Source organism: Maylandia zebra, linkage group LG10 (genome assembly GCF_041146795.1).
Source record: "Maylandia zebra isolate NMK-2024a linkage group LG10, Mzebra_GT3a, whole genome shotgun sequence".
Lineage (NCBI taxonomy): Eukaryota > Metazoa > Chordata > Actinopteri > Cichliformes > Cichlidae > Maylandia > Maylandia zebra.
In genome coordinates, this window is record NC_135176.1 from 30,033,026 (window position 1) to 30,060,212 (window position 27,187).

A 27,187-nucleotide genomic window follows, 5' to 3' on the forward strand; every position below is an offset into this window, starting at 1 on the left:
GGAACCATAAAACCAAATCTGTCCCACTGCATGCAAGGATAACAGACATTAATCAATAACTACATAACTAATTTATGTGTAATTTGAATGACATACACCCTCAAGCAGCAAAACAATAAAGTAGACTGTGGTGAGAATTTAACAACAAGCAAAACTCAAACTGATTAAAATGAGAATTTAATTCAGATTTCAGTTTTCAGAGATTCGACTTCTGCATAAACTCAAATGCACCAGCACGAAACAAAATAATCCCACATTAACTATTAATTGACATTTTTAGCCTCTTTTGCACCCCGTCCTGCTCCTCTTTAACACTCCACATAGTGGACACTGGAATTTCTTCTCCCATCGGGCACTGGGCCTCTTAGGAACTCCTTGACCCTGCAGCATGATCCACTTTGCCCACATTTCCCAGAATGAGAAAGAGCCGCCATGTCTAATTGTACCCAATGGGCTTAATTAGCTTTGCGTGCTGGCGTCGACGTATGCCAGAGGTGGATATATGTATATACTGTAAGAGCCTCTGCATGATAAACACTTGGAGCTGAGCGTGCTCTGCTGTACTGAGCTTGCTCGGCTTTGAATCAGGCTGAATATTTGTTTGGAAATGTGGAGTTGAGGGTAAGCAATCTGAAGAGGAGGGAAGCAGTGTCTATTGAAAAATCTACATGATGACACAAACAATTATGAGGAGAATTCATAACAGGGCCAAGATGGCTCCTTATGACCTATTTTGGATGTTTCTCCTGGCAAAGCAGGAACAGAGGAGAGAGAGTGAAAGAGAGAGAGAGATGACTGAAGTCTATTGGGGCTGAAAGCAAAATATGAAGAGACTATTACTGCTGCTCAGGTCTTTCAGCACCTCTGGTGATAGCAGGGCAGGAAAAAAACAGGCAGAAAAAATGAGAGATCAAAAAGAGGGAAGGTTCTGGTTAAACATTTGAGAGAAAGAATGGAGGCAAAAGGAGAACAAGAAGTGGAGAAAGTGATACAGAGAGAGATGAAGAAAAGGAGTAAGAGGGCGTGTGGGTGTATGACCAGTGTTGTATTTCATCTCTGTGTAGTGGACGTCTTAATCAACAGTGTCAGGTTTTCTTTTTGGAGGCTGCATGGTGTTTTTCACGCTGACAGCGGAGGCTACACGCGAGTGGCAAACAGGACAGAGAGGAGGCTCATAAGCAGCCCCAGCTTTGCATAAAAATATGCCAAATGCAATATCATTGTTTCATGCGCTTATTTGTTGAACTGTGCAAGAGGAGGAAAACAAAGTTTGACTGTAGAGGCAGAAGACTCGTGCTGACTTGCAAAGCGACAAATTGCACGTCTGAATTTACAGTTTAACAGCAAAATGCATCTAAATGCAGACGTGGAATCAAAGTGGAAAAAAAGTTTAAATTAACCATTTTGTTTTATAGCAAAAACAAAATTTGCTTTTCAGTTCACAGGGGACTTTCTTTAATTAAAGGAAAAGTTGCACACAAAAAAAACCTTTCCCCCTTTCTTCTTCTCTTGTCTTTGAACAATTTTAATAGTTTGTATATGTTTGACACAAGAAGGCTGAAAAAGGATTTAAGAAGGAAAACAGATGCACAATTTATCACACTTGTGGGTAAAAAAAAAACCTCCACTGTGCTGTGGTTTTTCACTTTTCACTTAAATAGTGTATCTTATATCCATGTCTTACTGTTTGTTTAGTGTAAAACTAAGATGCAGAGTTATAACACATGATAATGCATGACATGCAACTGCAGCCAAATAACAAATCCCCTGCATGGAATTGGTCCTATATTATAATCCCAGCAGCTCTACTTCCTATTGCCAATAACTTGCTGTATTATAGAGGTAAACATCCCCACTGAACAGAATATCTCAGTACTTCGAGACTAGTGAGATTATCAGCCAGATGTATTTTAGTTCAATTTCAGATCTTATTAGAACACAAAAGTACATCAATGACCCATTCAGTAAATGTCTACTAGAAATGAATTAATATAAAATGCTTGCTTCATTAATTACTGTTTATATATATATATATATATATATATATATATATATATATATATATATATATATATATATATATATATATATATATATATATATGTATGTTTTTTTAATGTCAATTTGCATCGTCCTATTTACTTTTGTACATTTTTTTGCACATGCTTTTATTTTTCTGCTTTAAAGCATTTTATTTTGACATGAGGCTCTTGTTGTATTATGTGTCCATAATAAAAATAAAAAGCAAGATAAAATAAGTACAGTTCTTCAGGATGATGCACGCAAGTATAAAAGTCAGCGTGGTCATGATGAAGAATGGCTCCCCTAAGACTGTCAAATAAATGAGCAGCAAATTTCAGCGCTGTAGCTGCTCCAGGTGCTGTGAGCCCCTTCGGTGTTTTAAAATGCAACAATCACAAATTTATATTGTGCAAAATCAACCATAACCCCTCATAAAAAAATACAGTGGACTTCAAAGTATCTGTGTGGCTATATACACAAAAAATAATTCAGTCGAAAGAATAAAAGTGTATTGCAGGAGTGTGGATGGTAACAACGGGAAAAAACGCAGAGCATTGTGCGCATTCATATGAACCTTTCCGTGCAGACTTCAGTGCATTCGTGTGAAGTAAGGAACATAAAGTTGTGACTGATGATTATTTATTGTAACGCAGGTTGGTCGGTGAAATATGCTGCAAACTTCTTAGCTGTAAACAGTGAGCAGGCCAGGAGAGCTTTTATGGAATACTTGTACCCGTGCTGCAGGAGGGTGACACCTCCTGATTTATGGCTGTATTTAGATAAGACGCCGCCGTAAATGGTTTCTAAATAGCGTCAAGGTCATGTAATGTAATGGGATAATGTTTTTAGGCGATGGCGATAAGATGATGTGTTTGGTGGGCGAGGAGCTGCGCGAGGAAGAGGAAAAAAAATGATAAAGCCAGTGCAGGCCTTCTCCTTCAGGTATGACGCGGACAGGCCGCTGATTCTGTGCGCCAAAAGTAGCGCAAAAAAAAAATCCTCAAACGGGTCATTTACACTTCTCATTACTCTCTGACATTCACGTCATGTTATTATTGGAAAATAAGACGTGGATAAAAATCTGGTCAGGCCTTTTCACTCTGATAAAAATAGTTCTAAACTTTGACATGTGGCATAAGAAAATGGCCATTACGCCTTAAAGAAAATATTTTTAAAAACCTTAGATAATCTTTAAAGAAGGACCGAAAAAGAAAAATAATTTCATGTTTTTAAAGCAACTAAATTGGTGAGCACACCGGGGTAAAAACGGATAAAATGATGTCAATTTTAAATTTTAGGCATAGTTCTACCTTTTTTATTCGCCCATTCTTTTAAATGTTTAGCTGAACAAAAAGATAAAGTCTGCTTTGGATTATTTGGGATTATCATTAAAAACAGTCGAATTGTCTGAATTTCTGAGTTGGCAAATCTTATTTATTTTTATTTTTGAAATTTATACACACGTCTTTAAAAATTTACATTTTATACATATATATTTATTTAAATCTCTGACTCCATGTATTCCAACCTGCAGTTGTTAATTCAAATATAAATGTAGATAATACAGTGCTGCTGCAAATCAGTGGCAGAAATGATTAAGCGTGTATGCCTTAAGAGATGTCAGTGCGTAAAGTTCGTGCGTAAACGCTTTCCAAAAGTAAAACAAGACTTTGAATCCTACAAAGATTTACAGATTTACAAAGTAGCTACTTTCTGCTGCAACATTTTCGGATAGCCGATAGTTGCTCCTTGTGCAGGGTCTTGAAATTGTGGTGCATGTTTTCAGAAGCCTATCCAGACTCTCCTCCCATCCTGGGCGCTGCCCTCCATTGGCTGACTCCTTTTCACGCAGATATCCAAGTCATATAAACCTGGGGCCTCACACCTTCACCAGGGTCAAATTTCTTGGTCAAGTCAGAGCTGCCTCGTTTGGAAACGATTTCAAGAAGGAAACGCAAGTGGAGCCCTGCTCATCGCCGACATTTCTTCTGTGGAATTTAAAACGTTTTTCTCGGCCTGGGCTGAAGCCGCGTTCAGAATGAATACGATGTGAAGGCGGTGGTTGTTTTTGTTTGACTTGTTAATAAATCCAGAGGAAGACGTATTTAAATCTTGAATGATTTCTTTTGGCTGCGGATCCCCGAGCAAAGATCGTTTTGGGGCGGCAGCAGAGAGAGGCCGAAGGGAAACACGGCAACGACCATATTTGCAATCCCGCTCAGCATGAACCTCATCGGGGGTTACCAGCATCACCACCACCTGATGCACGAACCCTTCCCTTTCGTCCAGCGGTGTCATCAGGATGCACCGTACTTCCAGAGCTGGGTGGTGAACCACGGCGAAGTGCCCCCTGATTTCCAGATTCAGGCGCCCTACCCAGCTGCGGAGCTGGGAGCGCCCGGAACGACGCACGATGCCCGGCTGGAAGGGCTCCAGGCCGGGATGGGAAAGAGGAGAGCGTCGGGGCCGAAGAAGGAACGCCGGAGGACGGAAAGCATCAACACAGCTTTCGCCGAACTCAGGGAGTGCATCCCCAACGTGCCGGCGGACACAAAACTGTCAAAAATCAAAACTTTACGCCTGGCGACCAGTTACATCGCTTATCTGATGGACGTCCTGGCCAAAGACTCCGGGGAGACGGAGGGCTTTAAGGCCGAAATTAAGAAATTTGAAAACCGGGATTTGAAACGAAAACGGGAGCTGGTAAGTTACGAGTGTCGAAGTGAAATGCAACCCAACCCAAAGCATTTTTCTGGGATTCGGTAACATGTTAGTCAGTGTAAAAGCAGCTGTAGGCCTGAAAATGATGAATGCTTCAGCATGACCTTTCGGATTGAAGTACCGTTAATGTTTAACCTGCAACCAAAGCCTTTATATCGCTTTATAATTATATCATTTTATTTAATCTCATTTTTCCTTCAAATAATTCCCAGTTATGAGTCCCAGTTGAAATATCGGCCAAATTATATTTTAAACTAACCTAACAAACAATAAAAAAAAACAACATTTAACAGTTTGTGCCTGTAAACATTTATGACGTGTTAATTATAGTGAATGCATAATGTTTTCTAACAGTTTCTAATTGTAGATTTAGACTCAGATATTTAGGCTTGAATATGTGCAGGCCTAAAATATTGACATGAATAACAAGCTATTATTAATTATTAATAACAGTTATTATTATTTGTTATTAATTATATAGCTCCTAATCATAGCCGACGAAAAGTAAATGTCCTTTCCTTATTAGATATACAATAAAATGCTGTTTTAGACAAATGATAAAGTCTTTATCGTTTCTATGTATTTAAAAGATTACTAGTCAATATTGGGGTACGTGACAGGCAATGCCTGATGCTCCGACCCAGGAGCTGACTTACTGTCAATTAGTGAAATCCTGTTATGTCATCGCCCTGAATGCGTCACTAAAACCTCCAGTTTTCTTCAGATTACACGAGGACAAACTTAGACTCCAAATCCAGATTTATTTATAAAGCACATCTAAAAACAGAGTGCATCACATGACACAAAGATTGGAATACAGATAAATATGATGTGCGAAATAGCGCAAAAAGCTCAAATAAAGTAAAAGCAAAGTGGCCCTCAGCTCTCTGTCCTGCTGATTATGTTGTGGTGTTTTGGTCTCCATCCTCATTCTCATCCTCCTCCCCCTCCTCCCACAGACCGACGGCCTGCCGGAGTCCTTAGGAGCCGAGAAGAAGGTGAAAGGCCGGACTGGGTGGCCGCAGCAGGTCTGGGCTCTGGAGCTGAACCAGTGACCTCCACTTCTCAACCCGAAAAAAACTCCTCAGAGACTCTGGATTCAAATCAGATTTAAAATAAAACAAACCACTGAGTGAACCTAAGCACGTCGCTGTGGCCGTGCGGCGATGCGCAAAAAAGAGCGAACTAAAGGACAACACGGGCATAAAAGGTGGAGGGACGGTGGAGAGCTCCAGGAGAGACGTCTTCTTCTCTCGTGCTGTGGTTTCTAAGCCGATTCACAGATCCGATTGTAGGTGTTTGATATTTGTGGTATTTCTGCTTTGTTGATGTTTTCCACCCCTGCGGACCAGATGTCGCGATGGAAGGTGTCAAAAACACATCTGTCTCCCCTTAAATGTGTGTTTACCTGACGTTGTCTTCCCAGTTAAAGGAAATGAAGCAAAAAATAAATAAATTATAAGAAGGTGGAAGAAGTCTTCAGTATGAAGCCATTTAAATTTAGATATGTTTTTTTTCAGATCAGAGACACCGGTTTATTTCTCAGTGTTAATAATTTATAGAGTTTTGTTAAACCAGGAAGCAGTTATAAATTTCAGTTTTGTGCGTGTTGGCGTATTTTTTCTTCCTTTTTTCTTAAAAAATTAATATTTCATTTCTTACCCTAAACTTACTGTACTTAATTTACTTAATGCTGACACAAAAACGTGTACAAAATATGAATAATTTACATGTCAAAAATAAAATTAAAATGTTAACTTTTAAATCATGGATCGAGTAAGTACTAAAAAAAATCGGACGATTTTTATAGATGTCTGGCTTCTAAAGATACAATCAAATAAACGGAAGCCGGAAGAAACACATCATGAAAGGGGGGACACGTTTTTGTTTATCACTGTTCCATCCCGCTGTATTATTTCATTTTCAGGTATTTTCGTCCACAGTAGGTTTTCCCAGCTCAATTATCTCCCAACAGACCCTCTGTGTGTGTGCGCGTGAACTCTCCGGGCTGTTGTTTCGCGTAGGAATCGTATTGAATTTACTGAATCTACCTCAAATACTCTACACGATGTCACTGTCCGCTGGGAGAAGACACCGACTGTTCAGTTACCGCAACTTTATTCACTCCGTCATGTAAAACTTAAAAAACAAAACAAAATCAAAAGACCCAATAGGATAAAAGTTTATTAATGTGCGCAGTGGTGATGGAAATGTGCATTAGATGTGAAATTATATATATATAGTTCCGTAAATAAATGATTATTTTAAGACACTAGCTGTGTTTGGTGAAAGTGTTTTTTTCCCCATCATGTTTAAAATTATTATTATTATCATTATTATTATTGTTGTTACGTAATTTTTTTAGCCATGTAGGTGTTGGTCCCAAGTAAGAAAAAAAAAACAACGAAAAACCAAAGAAACCTAAATCTTGATATGGACAATAAAGTTTTTTTTTCGAACAGCAGGAATTTTTTTTTCCTTTATTTAAAATTTAATATTTCTAATTCCTTTTTTAAATTCTTACTTTTACTCATTTTCTTCCCAACTGAGTTTGTTTCACCAACACAAGTTATATGTAGACCCACATCTAAATGATCCATTTGTTAATAGTTTTCTGGTATGTTTTAAATCTACATATAATTTGAAATAACATAAAAAGCGCTATCGTGTTAACCGGATGCTGTTCAACAAATTCATTACTTTGAAAATGTAACGCTGTCCTTATCCTTTAAATAATTTCCACAGGTTGACAGTCTGCTGTTCTCCACAGTTCCCTTCATATTATTTATTTATTTATCATTCTTTTGCAAAAAGCTAAATACAAGAACAGCGTGAAGTAAGTGTTGTTTCCAAATGTAAGAAAAAAAAAAATCAATGGACTGCAGTCGCGCTACAGTAGCAACAGTGACGCCTTGTGGTCGATGGGCGTCATTGTAAAAATACAGCATGAGGAAACTGCAACTTTCAACCAAGTAAAAGAAAACGTTTTCTTCATCTTTAAATATAGTGTGGAGGAAAACATGTAGGACAAAGTCAAGGCCTCTGAATCTCCAGTGTATTTCGTTTAAAAAAATAAAAAATAAAAATACAGTGCCAATCTGTTAGAAAGCATTAAATGAAGAGCTCCAATACAGTTTAAACATCAGTCCTAATAAACTTAAAATACTTTGATGCTAAAGTACTATAAGAACTTATCATATAGGATCATACATTAAACCACTGAAGCATAATGTGTATATAACTTTATTTAAAAATATTATCTCCAGCTGTCCAGCGATGCATTACTTACATGTTCTGCTTCATCTTTAGTGACAGAGCATAAGGTATTTCTAGATTGTACTTTTTAAAATAAGTGGCATGGAGTACAAAGTATAATCTTTACATAGAAAACACTTAAAGCACATCGCTGGTTCTATTGTATAATTAGTCTGGTGTTATTGACCTCTGGTCACAACATGTTAAAAGAGCAGAGATGAGGCTTTTTCTTCTTCCTGTACAATACATTTATTTATATTAATAGGAGCAACAAGCAGTCATACTTAAATAGGTTTCTTTTTCCTAATACAACAATTAGGTTAACGTGGCATGACCTACACATTAATAAAGATGGATGTTACCTACATGACACTAACAAACCTACAAGCAAAATTTAAAATGTGACACTTAAAAAAGAGAGCGAGGGAGAGAGAAAAGGACAAATCTGACACAAATCGTGCGCACAATTATCCAAAGTGCACGTACGATCCGTGCCTCCGCCACCATAAAAGACAAAGAGGATGTGTCTGTAAAACAGCAAAGATGTCCGTCACCTGGAGGTTGCAGCAGTGCTTTAAAAATTTTTAAATAAACTTATAGGTCGTCAGCAGCGCGTTTGCTTTATCACATTAAGTGTTTTTAAACACATCAACAGGTGGTTAACGGTGGCTAGCAACCCAACAGCTCCCACTCATTTCCCATCACTTCAGGCAGCTTAAAAAAAAAAAAAACAGAAGGGAAAAAAAAGGAACTGAACAAAAGTTTAAAAAATTAAACAAAAAGCCAAACGTATTATTTCTTCTGCTTTAAATGTAAATAACTGAGTCTATACAGAGAAAAAACATGTTGCTGTTTGATGCCGTTTTACTGCCAAATGAATCGTGCTGGACTGAAGCAGCAGCAGCAGCAGGTTCACCACTATGAAAAGGTTTGTTTTAAGTTTTTAAAATTTTAAATCTCACCCGCCGATACGGAAGAAGGGCATCCACATGTAACACATATTCAAAATTGTGAATAAAAGAAGAACATTAATTTTTTTCTCCCACTTTCACCAGGCTAACCTGTCAGCCCACTTTGGAGGAATGAAATTAAGAGCAGAGATTTTATCCGCTGTAAACACCGTCGGATGGCAGCACAATACAGCCCGACTATTCATGCGAAACAGCTTTCACTTAATGTGGAAGGAAAAAAGAAAATAGAAATGATATATGCAACCAGACACAACCTTTGAACAACTTGTGGAATTAAGGCTGAACTAAAGCTTACTTAAACTTAAACTGGGTTACAGAAATAAAGAAATCAGCATGTGTATGTTCACAGGTTCAAAAGAAAAAGAAAAAAAAAGAAACCACTAACAAATAGAAGACTGAGTCACAACGTATCACATCCTTACTCGGTTCTTCTTCCTTTAATGTTTTACACAACATTTATAATCATTATCTTCACCATTTGCAGCTTTTAAAGAGTGAACCTGAGCCTTAATGTTCTGGATGTGACTTCAGACCAGGGTGGCATTTCTTTTCCAACAGTCACGTATGAAGAAAGAGGGAAAAATCCCACTTATCATCGCATCATTCAGCTCCATCTCGCAGTCCCGTTTGGCACAAGCATTCCTCACTGTGAGCGTGTTTAACAGTCAACTTGGCAAAGAAAACCAAAATTACCAAAAGTTGTTTTGTTATTTTTTTGACTCTTAAGGCAGGATACTGCATTCAGCTGAGTCGCTTGAGTCGGACGCTGTTCTTTTGTACATATAGACACAGTTGTGTTACAGTATGACGACATAAAACTCTGCAGAGTGAGTCCTTGTAATCAGCAGTCTTTATGGTCCTGGCTTTCGTAAATCAGGGAATACCTTGGAGAGGGCAAAGTCAAAAGGGAGAGACTGGATTTCTGTGAAGAGGGCCAAAAAGCCAAAATGAACTCATCTCACCCTGGATTTCTGTTTTGAGTCCTTTAAGGACAACAGCAGTTCGTGTCCTGTTCTCAGAGGGGAGCAGGAGGGTGCAGAGGAGCCGTTACTGAAGTCCAGGTTTTGTCTGTAGCTACAGTTGTTGTTGTTGTGGTTGTAGCTTCCGCTGTGATTGTTGTGGGGGAAGTTTAGTCCAGGGGTTTGCCACCGTCCCCTTTCTGGTCCAAGCGGCTCTTGCTGCTCTTCACCATGTAAATAAAGTAGGTCAGCGTCTCCTTCTCGTTCACTGGAATATTCCGGAAGTGACGGCTCACCGTCTGCAGAAGGGAGAGAAAGAGGGAAGCGGTTAAAAGAAAAGCGATATACATCGTTTGTTTCAGGGTTGGTAAGCGAAAAGACTGAGACTGCATACCTGACTGCTGAAATCTTCCTTCACACCATTAAATTAAATCCCCAGAAAGAAATCTGGATCCAGATTAGTTTGCGATATTTGTAAATGAGAACATGGCGACACGGTTTCTCATTTTTCTGCAATTGTGAAAAATTTAACTTTTCCATATCTCGCACTGGTTTCCCTAGAGCCAGATTTGGAGAAACTTTAAAAGTTGATCACTTCTAAGTTGGCCCCTCCTCTGATATGATGTTTATATGAGTCAGTCACATGATAATGAGCAGCTTTTTTGGGAGTTATTATTTGAGAAATGCTCCATTGTTGTCCAAAAAATGAGAGCGACTTTCATACTTCTTTAAAAAGCAACCCCGTGATTCCTCTTAATCAGCTTTGACTAATAAGTTGTTTAAAACTATGTAAACACACCTCTTACAAACATTGTAGGTGCCCTCTGGACACCTACAATCCTTGCTTTAAGAAGAGTTGGTGCTTTTAACCTCTTCTTGGTTATTCATTTGCACAGAGGGCCAAGTGATGCATCAATCAAAAGCAAATGGAGTTGAATTTATAGCTCAGGGAACAAAAACATTTTACAGAGTGAAAACAACACTACAGTACAAAGCTGGCTCCAGTGAATTTATAATTACTGGAAATAGTCCTTGCGGTGTCTGCACTGAAAGTGTCGATCACCAAAAGCACCGGGCCTAAACTAAACACTGAAAAATAGCCATTTGTGTTCTTTACCTCGACTTTTACAGAGCCAAACATCCTCTGCACAGCCTCTCACATTGCTATGGTTCTCCTGAACACGGCTGAACACAGGACAGCTGTAACTGGTTGTGGGGCTGTTGACTGGTGTTTTATTAATGATGTGGTAGGCTCATTAATAGGAGGGTTTGAATGTGACTAAAAGCCTGGGGAAACATCCAACTTACAGCCCAGTTTGATTTCATTCATTCCCACTGTTAGCCCAACACCACATGCGACCCCAGCTGACCCCATCTCAGGATGACCGGGAGCGCAAAGCACAGAAGGTAATTATAAGGACGAGGGCGGAGCTGGCTGCACCGAGTCCACCTGTCGATTTGGGAAATCAGTCTAACAATTTGCCATTACAGCTGAATGGGAGCGCCAACACTTCCTATATCACAGCAGCATACACTAATGAGAGCAGCTCAGTGATCAACATTCCCAAAGAAAAGAAAAGAAAAAGAAAAATTAGTGAGATGTACTGGATTAAAAAACACAAATCCACTCTCACGGTAGTCTCCCTGATGAAAGAGTTAGGGTACACAACACCCTAAATGAAAAGCAGCATCTGCTGTTACCTCTGCCAGCTGGGCCTTGTTGAGGCCGGGCCTGGTCTGGAGCTTGTAGTGTCGCTTGTAGCGTCTCAACGTGTTCACTTGCAGCTGGAAAAGGTCCACCTGAAATCACCAAGAGAAGCAGGGACTCAGTGAGTGGGTTCAAAGTGATGAGCTTTTTGGGGGGTTTTTTTAATCTTGCTTTCCATGGTTTATGCAAGGCTCCCAGTGGCTTCTGCCTCTTTTTCAGCTTTTAAAGGAGCTGAAACTTTAATGATGCACAGAGAGAAAGTGGGTCAATGCAGCATGAAAATACATGAAAACAAGTAAATCCAGAACAGATTTATTTTTCTTAAAGAAGGAAATTGTGGCAATCCAAACGTGGTCTGAGCTTAGTGCTGCCTTCTCAAATATGGCTGCACTGGGGAACAGAGAAACATCCACTGTGGGGTTTCAAGCAGTTTAAATGTATCATTACAGGCCACGAGGAGTGCTGTTGAGCACAATGAGAGGGGACTAACTGTGAACCCACAGCTCTCATTACACAACCCAAAAGTTAATACAGGATAAATATTACCCATCCACACCAAGAAAGCTCCACCCACACAGTGACATGGAATCAGGTGAGGCAAAGAAAAAGACTTAGGTGTTTTTACTCAGAGAGAAATAACGTTTGTTTAAAGGTTCACTTTAAATCTGCTGCACAAACATTAACGAGCCATATGTAAGCATTTAATTTTGCTTAACAGAAGTGATTCTTTTTTCAATTATAACTTTAAAAAGTTACTATATATTGTATGTGCTTCTGACAAAAAGTAACACATTGTAAACAATATAGTGACATACACAAAGCCACTTGAATCTTAATGAAAACAGTGATACTAATTTGTAGTCACACCATCCAGTCTTATGTGAGTGATTAACACATTCACCTTAGATGGCAATCTTTGGTTTGAGAGACAAACAGAGGCTCAGGGGAGCTAGCATACTCCTGCCAATCCCTTCCACTCTCTAACTGATGCCTAAAAAACTGGGAGTTTATAAACAATATTAAAGGGCTGCCTGCTTGCAAAGCAGGAAGAATTGCTGCAAACACAGAGGGCAATGTTCCTAAAGTATGCAAAGCAACATCTGGATAAACCAGAGTTCTTCTGGAGACGAATGTTGATGTGGATAAATTATAACTGAGGGGTTTTTTTTTTTTTTTAAATCAAGCTTAGAATGTTTACGATGTATACATCAGTTCTGCAAAGTCAGTAAAGAAAGTGAAAACTAGTGCAGGGAAATCATCCAAAGCATTCCTCAAAGTTCACCATGGACTGCTTAGAGAAACAAAACAAGCCAAGCTTTTAAACATGAGGTACGTGGAAAACATCGAAAGCAAGGAAAGAAACTTGAATACTTGGACAACAGAGCTTCAGCATCATTATAATGATTAACGTTTCACTCCCTGTTACCTCGGGCACCTCCACATCATGATCTGGGGATTCCCCTCCATCATCGCTGGTCTTCCTCTTCCTCTTGTTGCGAACACTCTGAATGAAATTCTTGTGAAAGTCACAGATGTAGAGATGTCGCACCTGTGGGAACAGATGGGAGAATTCCATTAATGCAAAGCTTTAGGTTCACCCAGTCTCACTGGTCATTTCCAGATTGTTTAATACAGTTTTTCAAAATCATTCTCAAGCTTCTGCTTTAATGTCAACCAAAACAACACTTCTGTTTTTGCTGTTCTACTTTAAACCTCTTGTTTGCAGCCACGCAGAAATCATCCAAAATGTGTCACTCAAAACAGGAAGTGTCTCATTAAAGACCTCCACACTGAAACTGTGACTCTACGCTCTGCTCGTCTTCCATGTGTTGTCTCAGCTGAAAGCCTCTAATGCAACAATCCCTGTATCTCTGTGTGATCATAAGCACGTAACTCCTCAAGGCCACACTTTCACTGTATGACGTGTCACTCGAGTCCCTGCATGCCATGAATAAACTAGGAGAGTTAACACACGAACACAAACGAATAGAAGCTCATTCCCTGAGCTGACACGTGGGTGTAACAAATCACCAACATGCCCACGGCCACCACTTTGTAGGAAACACACAGGACACAAACGAGAGTGGACACAATGAGGAGCAAAGCATGCAGAGTGGCTTAATGCAGCAACAACAGACACCTGTACACTCGTGGATATGACACTGCTGTGCATAACGGGGCAAAACTGGGGCCCGTAGGTTCTTCTTAATCTTTTTCAGTGTTGTGGACAAACTGCACAGCAGATCACACAAGGACGCTATGTAAACCTGCCATATGTTTGTGTTATTCAGCAGCTGCTGTAATGCGAACACTATTCATGAGCTGCTCATTCGCCAACTGTTTGAACCAAAGTGTTTCTCAAAGCGTGAGGGAATCTGACTAAAAGGAAGAATATACACAATCTCATTTCTGTAATGAAAATAAAAGAGTTTGCCATTGTTATTACTGGAATTTCGCTTTGATCCAGATTTGCTGTTTTTGTTAATAACTGATAAAACTTTCTCCAGCTTTTAAAGTGGGGCATACTCAAAAGCTTGACTGCGTTCTCTTCAAATGTGCCAATCTGCTGATTTTCTCCGTTTTGTCACTCTGTTAGATAACCCTTTTTTGTTTTGTTTAAAAATGTGGCTCTGGGCTAATGAATGCTTTTGTTTTTGTTCCCAGACACAGTAAACAAAACCAGTGTTTGTGGAACTACAAGGCAGCCTGTCAGCCCCAACAATATTGAGTTTCAGTGGTCTTATTCCCAGACATCTTTGTGCAAAAAATTGACAAAACTGGGGCTGGGAACAGTTGCTGTCTCAAAGTATGAGGCCCTCACTATGGCCTGAGGCACTTTTACTTTAACATGGACCCTACAATTTTTATTGATTATCCTGGTGCTGTAACAACAATTTCCCAATAAAGTATCTTCCTATAATGTCTGCTCACTCCGAGTAAAGTGCTGTCTGTTGCTAAATATAAGCAAAATATGAAAAGAGAACTTCTAAGAAAAGTCTCTGCTTCACGTCTCAACAAGTGTCTCTCTCACTGTGGGCTCACACAGACCACGTGATAACTGCTGGCACAATCAGCTGTAATAAATGCGTATCAGACAGCGCGTGCCATTAAATAACTGCCATAAAAGAAGCCAAGTCGCTGCAAAGCTCTTCAGCAGACACACGGTAGCGATGCGGTGTGGAGTTTAACTTTAACAATTGTCGACAGCCGGCATTAAAACTCGACTGTTGCTATAACTGGACTGACATTTAGCAACTCGTTAAGCTTCCCTGGCAACAGCCATTTTATGAGCAGCGGCGGGGGCGTGTTGGAGAAAACTGTTGCGACGACAGAAAGCTCTGAGTTCGGGACACTGCTATCCCACACGACGCTCAAGTAACGAGCACAGCTAACGTTAGCATGACAGCTAAATCTCTCAGCAAGCAGGACCACCACAGTCTGCTAACTTTACCTCCAGCAGGACCGGAAAGCTCTATGGTCACAATAACTGACGCTAACCGGCTAACTAGCATTAGCTGACAGCTGTTCAGATTCCACTAACTTTCAGCCACCCCCGCACTCTGTTCAAGACTTTAAAATACGCAATAACATGCTTTGTCTTACACTCTTGTCGATGTCCAGTTTGAGCTTCTTCTGTGATATGCTCTTCTGGATTCTCTTGCTGAAGGAGGCGTTTCCAGCAGACCGGCCGCAGCGTTCTCCGTCCTCGATCAGGCAGCAGCTCTGACCGTAAAACGGCGGAGCAGGCGGTCCGTCGTGGCTATCTTCCTCTGTGCTGAACCCATTCATTCTGTACTTGTGACGATGTGCCTGCTTTAACCTCAACAATTTAAAAAAAAAGGAGCGCCAACAAAAAACAAACAGCGTCAGGTGGGACACTTAGTCTCCTGTTCACCCGTTGCCCTTTTATGAAAGACAATTCTGGCAACGTTAGCTAGCGAGCTACCTTGGCTAAGTGGCTACAATGTAAATTTAACAGCCCCTGATGTTTTGATGCCGACTTGTAAGTTATTTAAAAACACGATCGCTGCCATAGGTTGAAGACATATTCGTATATATCTCCGGCAGACTGGCGCCGTCAGTCTCTGCTTACACTGGCTAGCTCCTGTGCTAGCGGTGCAGCAAGGTGGATGAGCTGCCGCTGATGCAGGAATTCCTTCGGTGAGAGCGCCGCAGTTCGTCCCTGTAACCAGCCGTCGCTTCTGCGCGTACGACAACAACTCCGAGCTATAAAAACACTGGCGGCTACAGCTTTCTAACCAACTTTGACTAAATTACACATTTAACGACGTGCACCTCTAACGATTACGGCACTCTTTCGAGGAGATCCTACAATGGAACATGCTCTGTCTATGGGGCGGAAGTTCCCATACTGAGCGCCCATTGGCTCATTTCGTACAAAGGCGGGCTTAATGTACAAAAAGTGACATTTCCATTGGCTCTGACCAACTTCAATTTTGCAGCCCAGTTCTTCCTGTATCGTTCGGCGTCAGATGTTTTCTACTATGAATCGGAGTTAAAGGTGGCGTTGCTGCCAGTTAAAGGGGCTTTTGACGACACGTCACACTTTCGAAATCAGTTTTTCTTTCGTAATGTTAAAGTTTTATTGATTTTTGACGAGTCACCACTTCTATCACACGAAGTAAGTGTATGCGAAATTGAAGGGGGAACCCCACTTTCGTTAAGTCTGGCTTTGAATCGTTTGCGTTCTTTGGATTCGTGATACGAAGGAGACATTGTTACTAATTTGCATATCGTCACAGTTACTCGTTTACCTCTTCAAACAAACCATCAAAGGTCAATATTAAAAGACTGGTTTGTAGCGGCGTGCTCTCGGGAGCTTAAACAGCATTTAAGCTACATGAGGACAGAGTGAGGACAGAATTGTTCGCATCAACACGGTGCAGTTCCACATTTGACCGCTGGAGGGAGACAAAACCTCACAAATGAATAAAAACCTGAGGAACAACAGACTCCTTCACATGCCGTGCCTTGATTTGGACTACATAGGCCAAAGGTTTTGACTGCTCATCATTCATCATTTTGGTAACATCTCAAGTAATATAACTCCGACTTGACTGTCAAGGATATAAAGCCATTTTAGTGACTAAAAATGTTGGGTTTTATAGTTCAATGGGCAATGGTGTTTTCTTTATTTCTAGCCATCCATTTTTCTTCGTGGGGTACTGGAGCCTAACCCTGCTGTCACAGGGTGAAAGCCAAGGTACACCCTGGAGAGGTCGCCAGTCTGTCACAGGGCTAACACAGAGAGTCAGGCGTTCACGTTCATATTCAGATCTATTTAGAATCACCAATTAATCTAACCTATTCAGCCAAACCACATACATGTTTGTATGTAAAGAGGCTGGAGTAACTGGTGATGACACATGCAAATACTTGAAAGGCCCCAGCTGACAGGTGAATTGCAGCCCACAATTTTTTTTGCTGTGAGGCATCAGTGCTGCCCACCATTCTTTATCTGTAACTGATGTCCTTAAATGTTCAAATGCAATTCATTGTGGTTTTCTTTTGCAAAAAGGGGTTGTGTCAAGCGTGGGCTAGTTTCAATTCAGCTTTATTTATATAGTACCAAATCACAGCAACAGTCACTTCAAGTTACTTTCTAAGGTATACTGACTTTTTGTTCAAGTACAGGTCATTCCCAGATCCTAACTTTATCCTAACTTTTAATCCAACTCTGTCATGACATCTGTTGTGCCATATTGCCATCATTTTCCAAATGCCACACCACATTTTGGACTGTAAAGTCCATTGTTATCTTCAATTAAAAGCTGAAAATTACTGAAAAAAAAATGTTGTTCAGATTCTGCTCTTAACCTACTTATGTCACAAGATCATAACATGGTTATTACGCTTCATCCATATGTAACTGCTGATCAGTGCTGTTGGCTGTACCTAGGTCTAGGTTAAAGACAAGAAGTGAGGTTGTGTCTTCCAAGTTGTTGAATTCTCTTCAATTGGACTGAACATCTGTGGACGCTGCTGATACCTTAAAAAAGAAGCTTAGCTCCCCCCTGTGCAGGATTGTCTTTAATAAGTTTTATCCATTTATATTGTTTCAGTTGTGGCACATTATGACTATTGCTTTAGATAAGAGCTATAAAAGCACATTTTACTTACAATTACACAATGAAATGTCAGCATATAAGTGTGTAGTTATATTTTCTAATATTATTCTTGTAGAAACGACTTGGATGTGTTTGACAGTAGATTAAATTGTGCTTAAGGCAACTGCAGAGCAAGAAGAAATTCAGATTCTTTAGCAAAAAGAAGAAGCAAAATCAATTGTACTCATTCACTAAAAGGGAAAACCATTATTCAGCAGGAAAAAAAACTTTATTCAGCCTTATATTAGTATTTTATAATGTGTTATTGCATTATTGATTCTGTTTTAATATTATAGTCACCGGTGCAAATTAGATACGTTCCTCTAGGAATTTATCAGAATCAGAATCAGAAAGGGTTTTATTGCCAAATGTTGAGCAGGTTTACAACATTAGGAAATTGCTGCGGTGCTTCAGTGGAAACATACTGTCATAAATTACGCTTAAATAGACATGAAAATAAGAATAAGAATTAAAAGTGCTAAGTAGATAGATATATACATGAGTGCAGGTGGTGATCAGTGCCAAACACGGAATGATGCAGTGACACAGCGTAGGGTCATGTGTTAGTGGTGGGAACAGTCATACGGTTATTGTTCATGTGTCCAACAGCAGAGGGGAAGAAACTGTTCTTATGGCGAGAGGTTCTGGTGCGAATGGACCGGAGCCTCCTGCCTGAGGGGAGCAGGTCAAACAGACTGTGTCCAGGGTGAGAAGGGTCAGCTGAGATCTGAGCTGCACGGCCCAGTGGCCTGGAGGTGTACAGGTCCTGCAGAGATGGGAGTCTGCAGCCAATCACCTCCTCAGCAGAGTGCACAACACGCTGCAGTCTCTGTTTGTCCCTGATAGTGGCTCCAGCGTACCACACGGTGATGGAGGAGGTGAGGATGGACTCGATAATTGCAGTGTAGAATTGCATCATCGTCCGTGTTGGCAGGTTGAATTTCTTCAGCTGCCTCAGGAAGTACATCCTCTGCTGGGCTTTCTTAATGACGGAGGTGATGGTGGGCTCCCACTTCAGGTCCTGGGTGATGGTGGTACCCAGGAAGCGGAATGAGTCCACAGAGGTGATGGGGGTGTCAGACAGGATGATGGGGGGGAGTGGGGCTGTGTGCTTCCTGAAGTCCACAATAATCTCCACTGTCTTCTGGGCATTCAGCACCAGGTTGTTGTGGCTGCACCAGGACACCAGACGTTCAACCTCCCTCCTGTAGGCAGACTCATCCCCGTCAGAGATGAGTCCAATAACGGTGGTGTCATCTGCAAACTTGATTAAGATAAGATAAGATAAGATAACCTTTATTAGTCCCACACGTGGGAAATTTGTTTTGTCACAGCAGGAAGTGGACAGTGCAAAAGTTATGACGCAAAAATTAGAATACAATAAGAATAAATACAGTACACAGTACAGTACAGATTAGCTTGACAGACTGGTGGGTGGAGGTGCAGCAGTTGGTATACAGGGAGAAGAGCAGAGGAGAAAGAACACAGCCCTGAGGGGAGCTGGTGCTGATGGTCCGGGAGTCCGAGACATTCTTTCCCAGCCTCACATGCTGCTTCCTGTCCGTCAGGAAGTCAGTGATCCACCGGCAGATGGGATCAGGCACATTCATCTGGGAAAGCTTGCCTTGGAGATGGTCTGGAAGGATGGTGTTGAAGGCAGAGCTGAAGTCCACAAACAGGATCCTGGCGTAGGTTCCTGGGGAGTCCAGATGCTGCAGGATGAAGTGTAGGGCCATGTTGATGGCGTCATCTACAGACCTGTTGGCTCTGTATGCAAACTGCAGGGGGTCCAGGAGGGGGGCCGTGAGGGTCTTGAGATAGGAGAGAACCAGGCGCTCAAATGACTTCGTGACCACAGATGTCAGAGCCTCTGCTCTGTAGTCATTTAGTCCAGTGATCCTAGGTTTCTTGGGGACAGGGATTATGGTAGAGGACTTGAAGCAGGCAGGCACATGACATGCCTGCAGTGAGGAGTTGAAAATGCCAGAAAACACTGGGGCCAGCTCGTTTGCACAGTGTCTGAGGGTGGCAGGAGACACACCGTCTGGGCCGGGAGCTTTTCGAGCATTCAGACTCTTAAACTGCTTCCTCACACCTGCTTCATGAATATGAAGAGTTGTGGTGGGAGGAGGTGGTGTGAAATCCTCTTTTGTGTGGGGTGAGGAGGGGGGTGTTGTAGGTGAAGTGTTTGAAGGTGGTGATGGCTCTATGGAGGGGGGAGAGGTGGGGGAATGAGTGTCCAAAGTGTCTCTATTGTTGGGGCCGTTGGAGGTGTGAAGGCTGCCTGATGGCTCGTCAAAACGGCAGTAGAAGTCGTTAAGGGTGTTGGCCAAGAGCAAGTCGTCAGTGGAGTGGGGGGTTTTAGGCTTGTAGTTGGTGATATTCCTAAAACCTTTCCACACAGAGGCCGAGTCATTCTCTGAGATCTGCTGCTGCATCTTCTCAGAGTGCTGGTGTTTAGCAATGTCCACTTCTTTAGTGAACCTGTACTTGGCCTCTCTGTAGCAGTCCCTGTCTCCGCTTCTGAACGCCTTTCTCTTTTCCAGCCACAGCTTTTTGAGTTTAGGAGTAAACCAGGGTTTGTCATTGTTATAACTCACCCTGGTGTGTGATGGCACAATGCTGTCCTCACAGAAGTGGATATAGGAGGTGACACTGTCCGTAAACTCGTCCAAGCTGTTAGAAGCAGCCTTCATTGTGTCCCAGTCTGTAGACTCCAAACACGTGCGAAGCTCCTCCACAGCCTCGTTGCTCCAGTTTTTTGGTCCTCACGACAGGTTTGGAGAGCTTCAGCCTCTGTACGCGGGGATTAGGTGGATCATGACGTGGTCAGAAAGTCCGAGTGAAGCGCGGGGCACCGCACGATAGGCCCCGCTGATCGTGCTGTAACAGTGGTCTAATGTCCTCTCCTCTCTGGTCGGGCATGCTTGTATTTGGGAAGCTCATGGCTCAGATTGGCTTTGTTAAAGTCCCCAAGAGCAATGATGAGAGAGTTCGGGAATGTCCGCTCCATGTGCAGTATCTGCTCCGCGAGTGCGCACTGAGCTGCCTGCGCATCCGCATCTGGCGGGATGTAAACAGCGGCCAGGATGAATGAAGCAAACTCCCACGGAGAATAAAACGGTTTGCAGTGAATAAAAAGGTATTCCAGAGAGGAAGGGCAGTGCTTGAGCAATCACTGTTACATCTGTGCACCAGCCACTATTAATGTAGAAGCAGACACCTCCACCTTTGGTCTTACCAGAGAGAGAGGCCTGCCGGTCCGCGCGCAGCAGATGAAAGCCATCCAGCTTGAGCTCGCTGTCCGGGATGTCCTCACAGAGCCACGACTCCGTAAAACATAAGACACAGGAGGAGGCAAAGTCTCTGTTCATGCTTCTCATCGGGGCCAGCTCGTCTATCTTATTCCCGAGTGAGCGTACATTGGAAAGGAAGATCCCAGGAAGAGCAGTTCGCAGTCCGCGTCTCCTCAGACGCACGAGTGCGCCGGCTCGCTTACCTCTCTTTCGGCGTCTCACTTTCCTGATCAGAGTCTGCAGTAAATCTGCCGCAGATGCGACAAATATTGGAAGTAAATCCACAGGTGTTGTAGTCCTGTAGTTAAGAAGCTCTTCTCTGGTGTAAGAATATCCAGAGGAGTGCCCAGACACAGAAGTTATGCACAAAAACAAAACAGAAGTAACGTACTGAAGCACCAGGGCATCCATACGCGGCGCCATGGATATATATGTATACATATATACATACATACACAAGAACTTTACTTACCTGCACAGAGCCTCTGATCACAACCTTATTCATCACCTTCAGGTTAAACTGGAACAACAACCATGAGCCAGACCTTGCTACCAACAAGAGCTGCAGACCTGACTAATGGTGCTGTAGCTGAGCGTGGACAAATAACTGCAGCTGGTTCCCAAAATGATAACAGGCTGGGCTGGCCACACTGGGAGCTGTTAATGCTGTAAATGTGAATCTGTTTGTACTCTGTTGCTTTGCTGATGATGTTCTTTGTTGTCATATGTCTAATGTGATATTTACTCTCATGTGCAAACATCCCGCATGAAGAGGTAGGAAATGACTGAGAGAAGGGGTGCCATATCTAAAATATGAAAAGGATTAAAAACAACTGAATTTCCTCTTTTGTTAGAAAAGCGGCAGATGACAGAGCGCCAAAACATTAGCAGCTTTTTCACTTTGCAACTTAGAGGTTTATATCATCAGGGAACTGGCTCTCGGAGGCAATAACATGTAAAGTGGTCTCTCAGTGTATTCAACGTTGTCCCGACACCTCTCTATCCAAGCCGGTGTGACAAGTTGAGCGTTATATGACATCCCATGAGACGCGTGAAAGTGGGCACGCCGTGGAGCAGCGTTCAGTGAATAACTACTGCCTAAAAGCCATCCCAGCTTCTGCGTTGACAGATGAAATGATTATGAAGTAGATGTGCTAGTTTGATTATGAAGTTAAGATTTTGTGTGTGTTTTAACACCATCAGTCACAGAGATGATTAAAGCCATTAAAGAAGAAAAAAAAGCACGGTAAGAGAGGCAAAACACAAAAGCTCAGGGCCGGGGAAGATACCCAGCAATTTATTTAGAGAGGAGATGATTATGGTTTGAATGAGTCACTTCTCCTTGAGTTAAGCAAATACAGGGATTACAAAGAAAGAGAAAAATCTGTGCCAAATCCATTCAGGATTTGGAGTTGGAAGTAGGTAAAGTTTGATATACAGACTGAAAGGTATTACCAAAGAGTTCAGTAAAGATCGGGTAAATTAAAACATCTGTCTTTAAAAGCAAAAAAATAGTTTTTTTCAAGTGCTGTTTGAAGATGGAGGAAACTAGCACATCTACTCAGATTTTTCAATATCACTGTAGGTGCAAGGGCAAATTTCAAAACTCTTTTTAAACATCTATCAAAGAAGATTGGATTTTATCGATTCCACAAGAAGGAAAATTAATGCTGCTGACATCCACAAGCCATCTATAAATGTCAAATATGCTTACACCCCGACATCTATTTACTTTAATATCGGCTCAGCCTCATAACAAAATGTGAAACAGGCACAAAAAGACATATTTACTTTGGTTGTGCACAGAAACACGAGCTTCTGCTTTTTGTTTTTGCCTAGATTTAACAAGTAGCTTTATTTTATTGAACCCCAACCCCAGCTACAGCTGCTTAGCAGATCTGCATGTTGTAATGCCACTAGAGGACAGTGTCAAAAATATGTGGAAAGTCAGTTATGTGGGCTACTTTTGTTTGTGTTTGTGCTATTGCTGCTCCTTTAGGTTAGTAAAAGGCAAAAATGATAACATACAAAGAATTTCTTTGTAATGAAGCGAAACAGTGGAAATCTCCCACTGCAGCCACTCGATGCTTCTCATCTGTGCTTCTTCAGGTGTTTGTCTTTTCAGCCAATCAGCATTCTACCAAGTCAAACAGATCTACATTGCTACACAGATTGCTACAAAGGATACAAATGCATTACCAGTAGTATTGATGAATAAACCCAACCAGACAGCAAGTGTAAATACCATGACATATTAGTACTGTCATTTCTTGTTTACTGTTACTACAGCTAATATTAGCAAAGAAAGTAGCATCAAGCTGCACAGGGATAAATTTGCTCACTGTGATTCACTTTGGGATCTGCCTACTTCAAGTCAGTAGTGGGTTTTTTTTTCTTGTTCTTTGCTCATAATCACTTGAAGTCTCCAAATGTGCTTGACTTTCTATGGTCTCAGGTCAGTGTTGCTGCAAATCGCTTCCTTTGAGGATGGAGCTTTTCTCCCAGGACTAGTGTTTCTAGTAAATCAAGACCAATAAATTGTATTTATCAAGTTATTAAGTTCTGTATGGCATGCTAATGTCTATTGTAGACAGTGCTGTAAAATTATCACCATGAATCCAGGTTGTTTCTGATTTAACCTTGATGAAAGCAATGTCAAAAGAAAACTATGGAAGGACAAGCTGTTTTACTCTGCCCTGTAATAACTAATCTTTAGTCCATATGTGGACACAGTAATGAAGAGAAATAAATGAAGAGAGAATGCATTTGCTTTCTCCTAATGTGGTCTTTAATGCTCTATTAATTTCAAAGTACTACATAAAACACTAAATTAAATTAATTATATACAAAATAAAAAAAAATTGAGGGAGACACTGAAAACTCGTCAGATCTCATTGGCTCAATGTGAAAGAAATCATGCTGAACATCTATGCTGGTATGGACTGGGTAATGTGTTCAGTTTGTATGGCCGCCATATATGATGTTCCCAATGAATGATGGATGTTTTCCAGGGGGATTTCTTCCCAGATCTGGACCAGGGAATCACTGAGTTCCTGGACAGTCTGAAGTGCAGCCTGCAGTGTTGGATGGGCCAAAACATAATGTCCCAGATATAACCCAGATATATGTTCTATTGGATTTAAGTCAAGGCAAGCATGGGGACCAGTCAGTGGTATAAATTCCTTTATCCAAAAAGTCATAATGAATGACAGACAGCATAACATTCTTAATGGCTTCTCCAAACCCTTTCACGTCTGTGACACATGCTCAGGTTGAACCTGCTCTTATCTGTGAAAAGCACAGGACACCAGTGGTGGATCTGCCTATTCTGGTATTCTAGGGCAAATGCCAATTTTCTATCTTGGCTCTCAGCGAAGGTGGTCGCACTTTTTTCCTCTCCTCCTTACCCTTTATGTCCTTGTCTTGTCTCGTGTGCATTACTTTCCCTGGAACAGTCTCTCGCTGTCGTTCTCTAAAACCTAAACGAGAATTATGGATTTGATCAACTGGTCTCTGAATGCTATTGACACCCTCTTCTCAACGAGAAGTCTGGGCTTGGGAGAGCCTGAGTGCCCTGGAGGGACTTTCCCTGCCGGATACACGATGGACGGGTGGCAGACATGGAGGGTCGTGTGCCTGGCGGGACTGTCGATCGAGGACGCTGAAGATATCTATCTATTCGGAACCGTGATAACAGGGTTCTTGCTGATCGGAGTTGGCTTAGCCCTGGTTTATCGGAGAAATAAGAGAGCGGAACCGGCTGTTCAAACCCCCCCAAGGCTGCCCGCTGGACTCAAAGCGATGGTACGAGGCACGACCTCTCACAACGAACGCAGCATGGTTAACACCTTGGAGACGCTTACAGCTGCTGTGAAGGCTCAAAATAACACCATTGAGCGTATGAGGGGATACATCAGAGAGAGGCCTGCTCAAAATGAGACCCTTGAGCGACAGTTGGAACACATCGCGGAACGGATCACTGCAGTTGTGAGGTCTCAGAATCAAAAGAATGACAACACCACGGAACGGAAGTTTGATACCATCATGGGGAGGCTCGCGGCTCTCCAACGGGAGATTGAGAGACCAGCGTCAGAGTGTTAAAGAGCAGCCTGAAAATTCTCCTGGGCTGCTCGCATGGAAATTTACAAAATCAATATCGAAATTGCGGACCCCCATCACGGCGCCAGCTGCAGGCCCAAGGCTGGAGCCGAACAATCACTCCCTGATAATGACTGTGTTATAGCTGTTCTTCCCATCCCATGCAAGGACACCTGGATTGGCTGGAGGACTGTTTACTTAGCCTGATAGGGTGAAGGACACTGTCTCAGCTGAACTATGGACACGCACACAGACACACTTACACTGATAAGCACTCACTCATCCCCCTTCCCACACCTTCGATGCTTACCTGTCCCATGATGTGGACGTCGGGTCAGCTGGCGGCGCAGTCGAAAGATTGCAGCAGTTCCCAGATCAGATGTACACACTGTGTTTATTGTGTTATGATATCCCCTACCCAACCCTGTGGCTTGTCATGTCTTTCACTATGTGGTGATGTGTCCATTCTTATGGTCTTTTATTTGGTGCAGAGGAGTTTTTTTGTTTCCTGCTCTCGTGCTGTCCTGCAATGGAAGCGCAGCATGAGTGGGGGTCTCTTTTTTTCCTCTTGTACCATCCCGTTGTTGTGTATATTTCAGTGTTTTTTTTCCTTCTGTAACGCTGCCAATCTCCGACTTGTAACCCCATGTGATGTCTGTGTTATGTGTGTAATGTCGGGGGGGGTCCCATTTTCGCTGCAGGGCAACCTGCTTGCGACAAATAAAGCTTGATGATACTGATACTGATACTGAATTGGACCCAATGGTACTGGCCAGTCAGCACAAGGCCCACTAGAGTCTGTTTCTTAGTCAGAGAGTGTAGGTCACTGTCGGTCATTTTCTTGGTCTCTACCAGTACTTAACCTGTTCCTCTTTGAACAAAGGTGCAGATACCAGTAATTCAGATAAGTTAAGAGTGTTCTATGGCCCTCTCCTAGAGAAATTGTCTCTTGGAACTTCCCCCATGCTCTTAAGGTTGTGCTCCAAGACACAGCAAACCATCTGGCAAATGCAGATACAGATGTGCTATCCTGGAGAAGTTGGACTACCTGTGCAACCTCGGTAGGGTCCAAGTATCACCTCATGCTACCAGCAGTGACACTGATTCTAGCCAAATGGAAAACTAGTGAAAAGTCAGAAAAGATAAAGAAGGAAACAAATTTCAGTGTCCTCCACCTGTTTTTTTTGTTGCCCCTCTACTGCACCTGTTGTTAATTTCATTAACGCCAAAGCAGCTTAAACTAATTAACAACCCTGTCTGCTACTTAAATGACCAGATCAGTATCCCAGAAGTTTAATCGACTTCATCTTATACCCTGATTAAAACGTGTTCCTTTAATTTTTTGGAGCAGTGTATTTCTGTTCCTATTCCTGAACTGCGTAGACAGTTTTGAAAGAGCATTACGAAACCTCATACTGTATGAAAGGAGAACACAGATCAGTAGATTACATGACTGCTTCACCAATTTTGCTGCTAATGCATGACCTGTTATCAAATCAAACATGCTCTTAGGGGTATTGGGAACTGCAAGATTTACATATAAGATTGAATTATTCAATTAAGATTATCCTACAGATAATACAGTGTTTATGCCTCAGGTGCTCTTCTGGATGTTTTTGTCACAAAGATTTATATTTCTTTCTCCGGTGTCTGCTATGGAGCGGTGAATGGACAACATAAATCATTTGAACTACATCACGTTGGGAAAAGCAGGTTCCTTCAGGTGGTAACAGGTTGCTGACAAAATGAACAAATGGGCAAGTTGTTGGCACAATTTTGAACAATCTTGGTTTTCATTCAGGCTCAAGGTTTTATCTGTCTGTTGCTCTTCACTCATCCGCTTGTATTTGGGGGGAAAAATCCAACCAGTCAGTGGTGACTCACAGAAACATCTTCCTGAGTCAGATGTTCTCTCAGAGCAGCTGCAGTCATATCTCACTCTTGTGGCTACAGGAGGGTAAATTATTTAAATCGGAAAAAGATTGGAAAAAAGGTGCATTTTCTCTCCTCATATTTTCTAATACTATCT

The 27,187-nt window shown here is 41.8% G+C and overlaps 3 protein-coding genes across 3 annotated transcripts; 2 read left to right on the plus strand and 1 right to left on the minus strand.

Moving 5' to 3' along the window:
* The first annotated feature begins 3,927 nt into the window (after window positions 1–3,927).
* LOC101471856 (heart- and neural crest derivatives-expressed protein 1) lies at window positions 3,928–6,236 on the plus strand. The gene is made up of 2 exons (XM_004551130.3): window positions 3,928–4,725; window positions 5,703–6,236. The coding sequence occupies exons 1-2, from the start codon at window positions 4,246–4,248 to the stop codon at window positions 5,796–5,798; spliced, it is 576 nt and encodes a 191-aa protein (XP_004551187.1). The 5' UTR covers window positions 3,928–4,245; the 3' UTR covers window positions 5,799–6,236.
* Window positions 6,237–8,222: 1,986 nt separating this feature from the next.
* On the minus strand, window positions 8,223–15,970 carry sap30l (sap30-like). Its single transcript, XM_004551129.4, has 5 exons — window positions 15,583–15,970; window positions 15,240–15,456; window positions 13,063–13,185; window positions 11,630–11,728; window positions 8,223–10,227 (listed from the first exon to the last, which is right to left on the minus strand). Exons 2-5 carry the CDS (start codon window positions 15,423–15,425, stop codon window positions 10,099–10,101), a joined length of 537 nt encoding a protein of 178 aa, XP_004551186.1. The 5' UTR covers window positions 15,426–15,456; window positions 15,583–15,970; the 3' UTR covers window positions 8,223–10,098.
* An 89-nt stretch (window positions 15,971–16,059) lies between these two features.
* LOC143420881 (uncharacterized) lies at window positions 16,060–25,943 on the plus strand. Its single transcript, XM_076889425.1, has 2 exons — window positions 16,060–16,278; window positions 21,575–25,943. The coding sequence occupies exon 2, from the start codon at window positions 24,553–24,555 to the stop codon at window positions 25,159–25,161; it is 609 nt and encodes a 202-aa protein (XP_076745540.1). The 5' UTR covers window positions 16,060–16,278; window positions 21,575–24,552; the 3' UTR covers window positions 25,162–25,943.
* The last annotated feature ends 1,244 nt before the right edge of the window (window positions 25,944–27,187 follow it).

What these genes read in the sequence shown, in the direction of transcription:
- LOC143420881 (XM_076889425.1), top strand. Translation starts at nt 24,553, where the DNA reads ATGGATTTGATCAACTGGTCTCTGAATGCTATTGACACCCTCTTCTCA.
- sap30l (XM_004551129.4), bottom strand. Translation starts at nt 15,425, where the DNA reads ATGAATGGGTTCAGCACAGAGGAAGATAGCCACGACGGACCGCCTGCT. An exon ending in ATGATGTGGAGGTGCCCGAG is followed by an intron (nt 11,729 to 13,062) that starts GTAACAGGGAGT and finishes TGGTGATTTCAG; the next exon opens with GTGGACCTTTTCCAGCTGCA. An exon ending in ACAAGGCCCAGCTGGCAGAG is followed by an intron (nt 10,228 to 11,629) that starts GTAACAGCAGAT and finishes TCCCTTCTGCAG; the next exon opens with ACGGTGAGCCGTCACTTCCG.
- LOC101471856 (XM_004551130.3), top strand. Translation starts at nt 4,246, where the DNA reads ATGAACCTCATCGGGGGTTACCAGCATCACCACCACCTGATGCACGAA. An exon ending in TGAAACGAAAACGGGAGCTG is followed by an intron (nt 4,726 to 5,702) that starts GTAAGTTACGAG and finishes CTCCTCCCACAG; the next exon opens with ACCGACGGCCTGCCGGAGTC.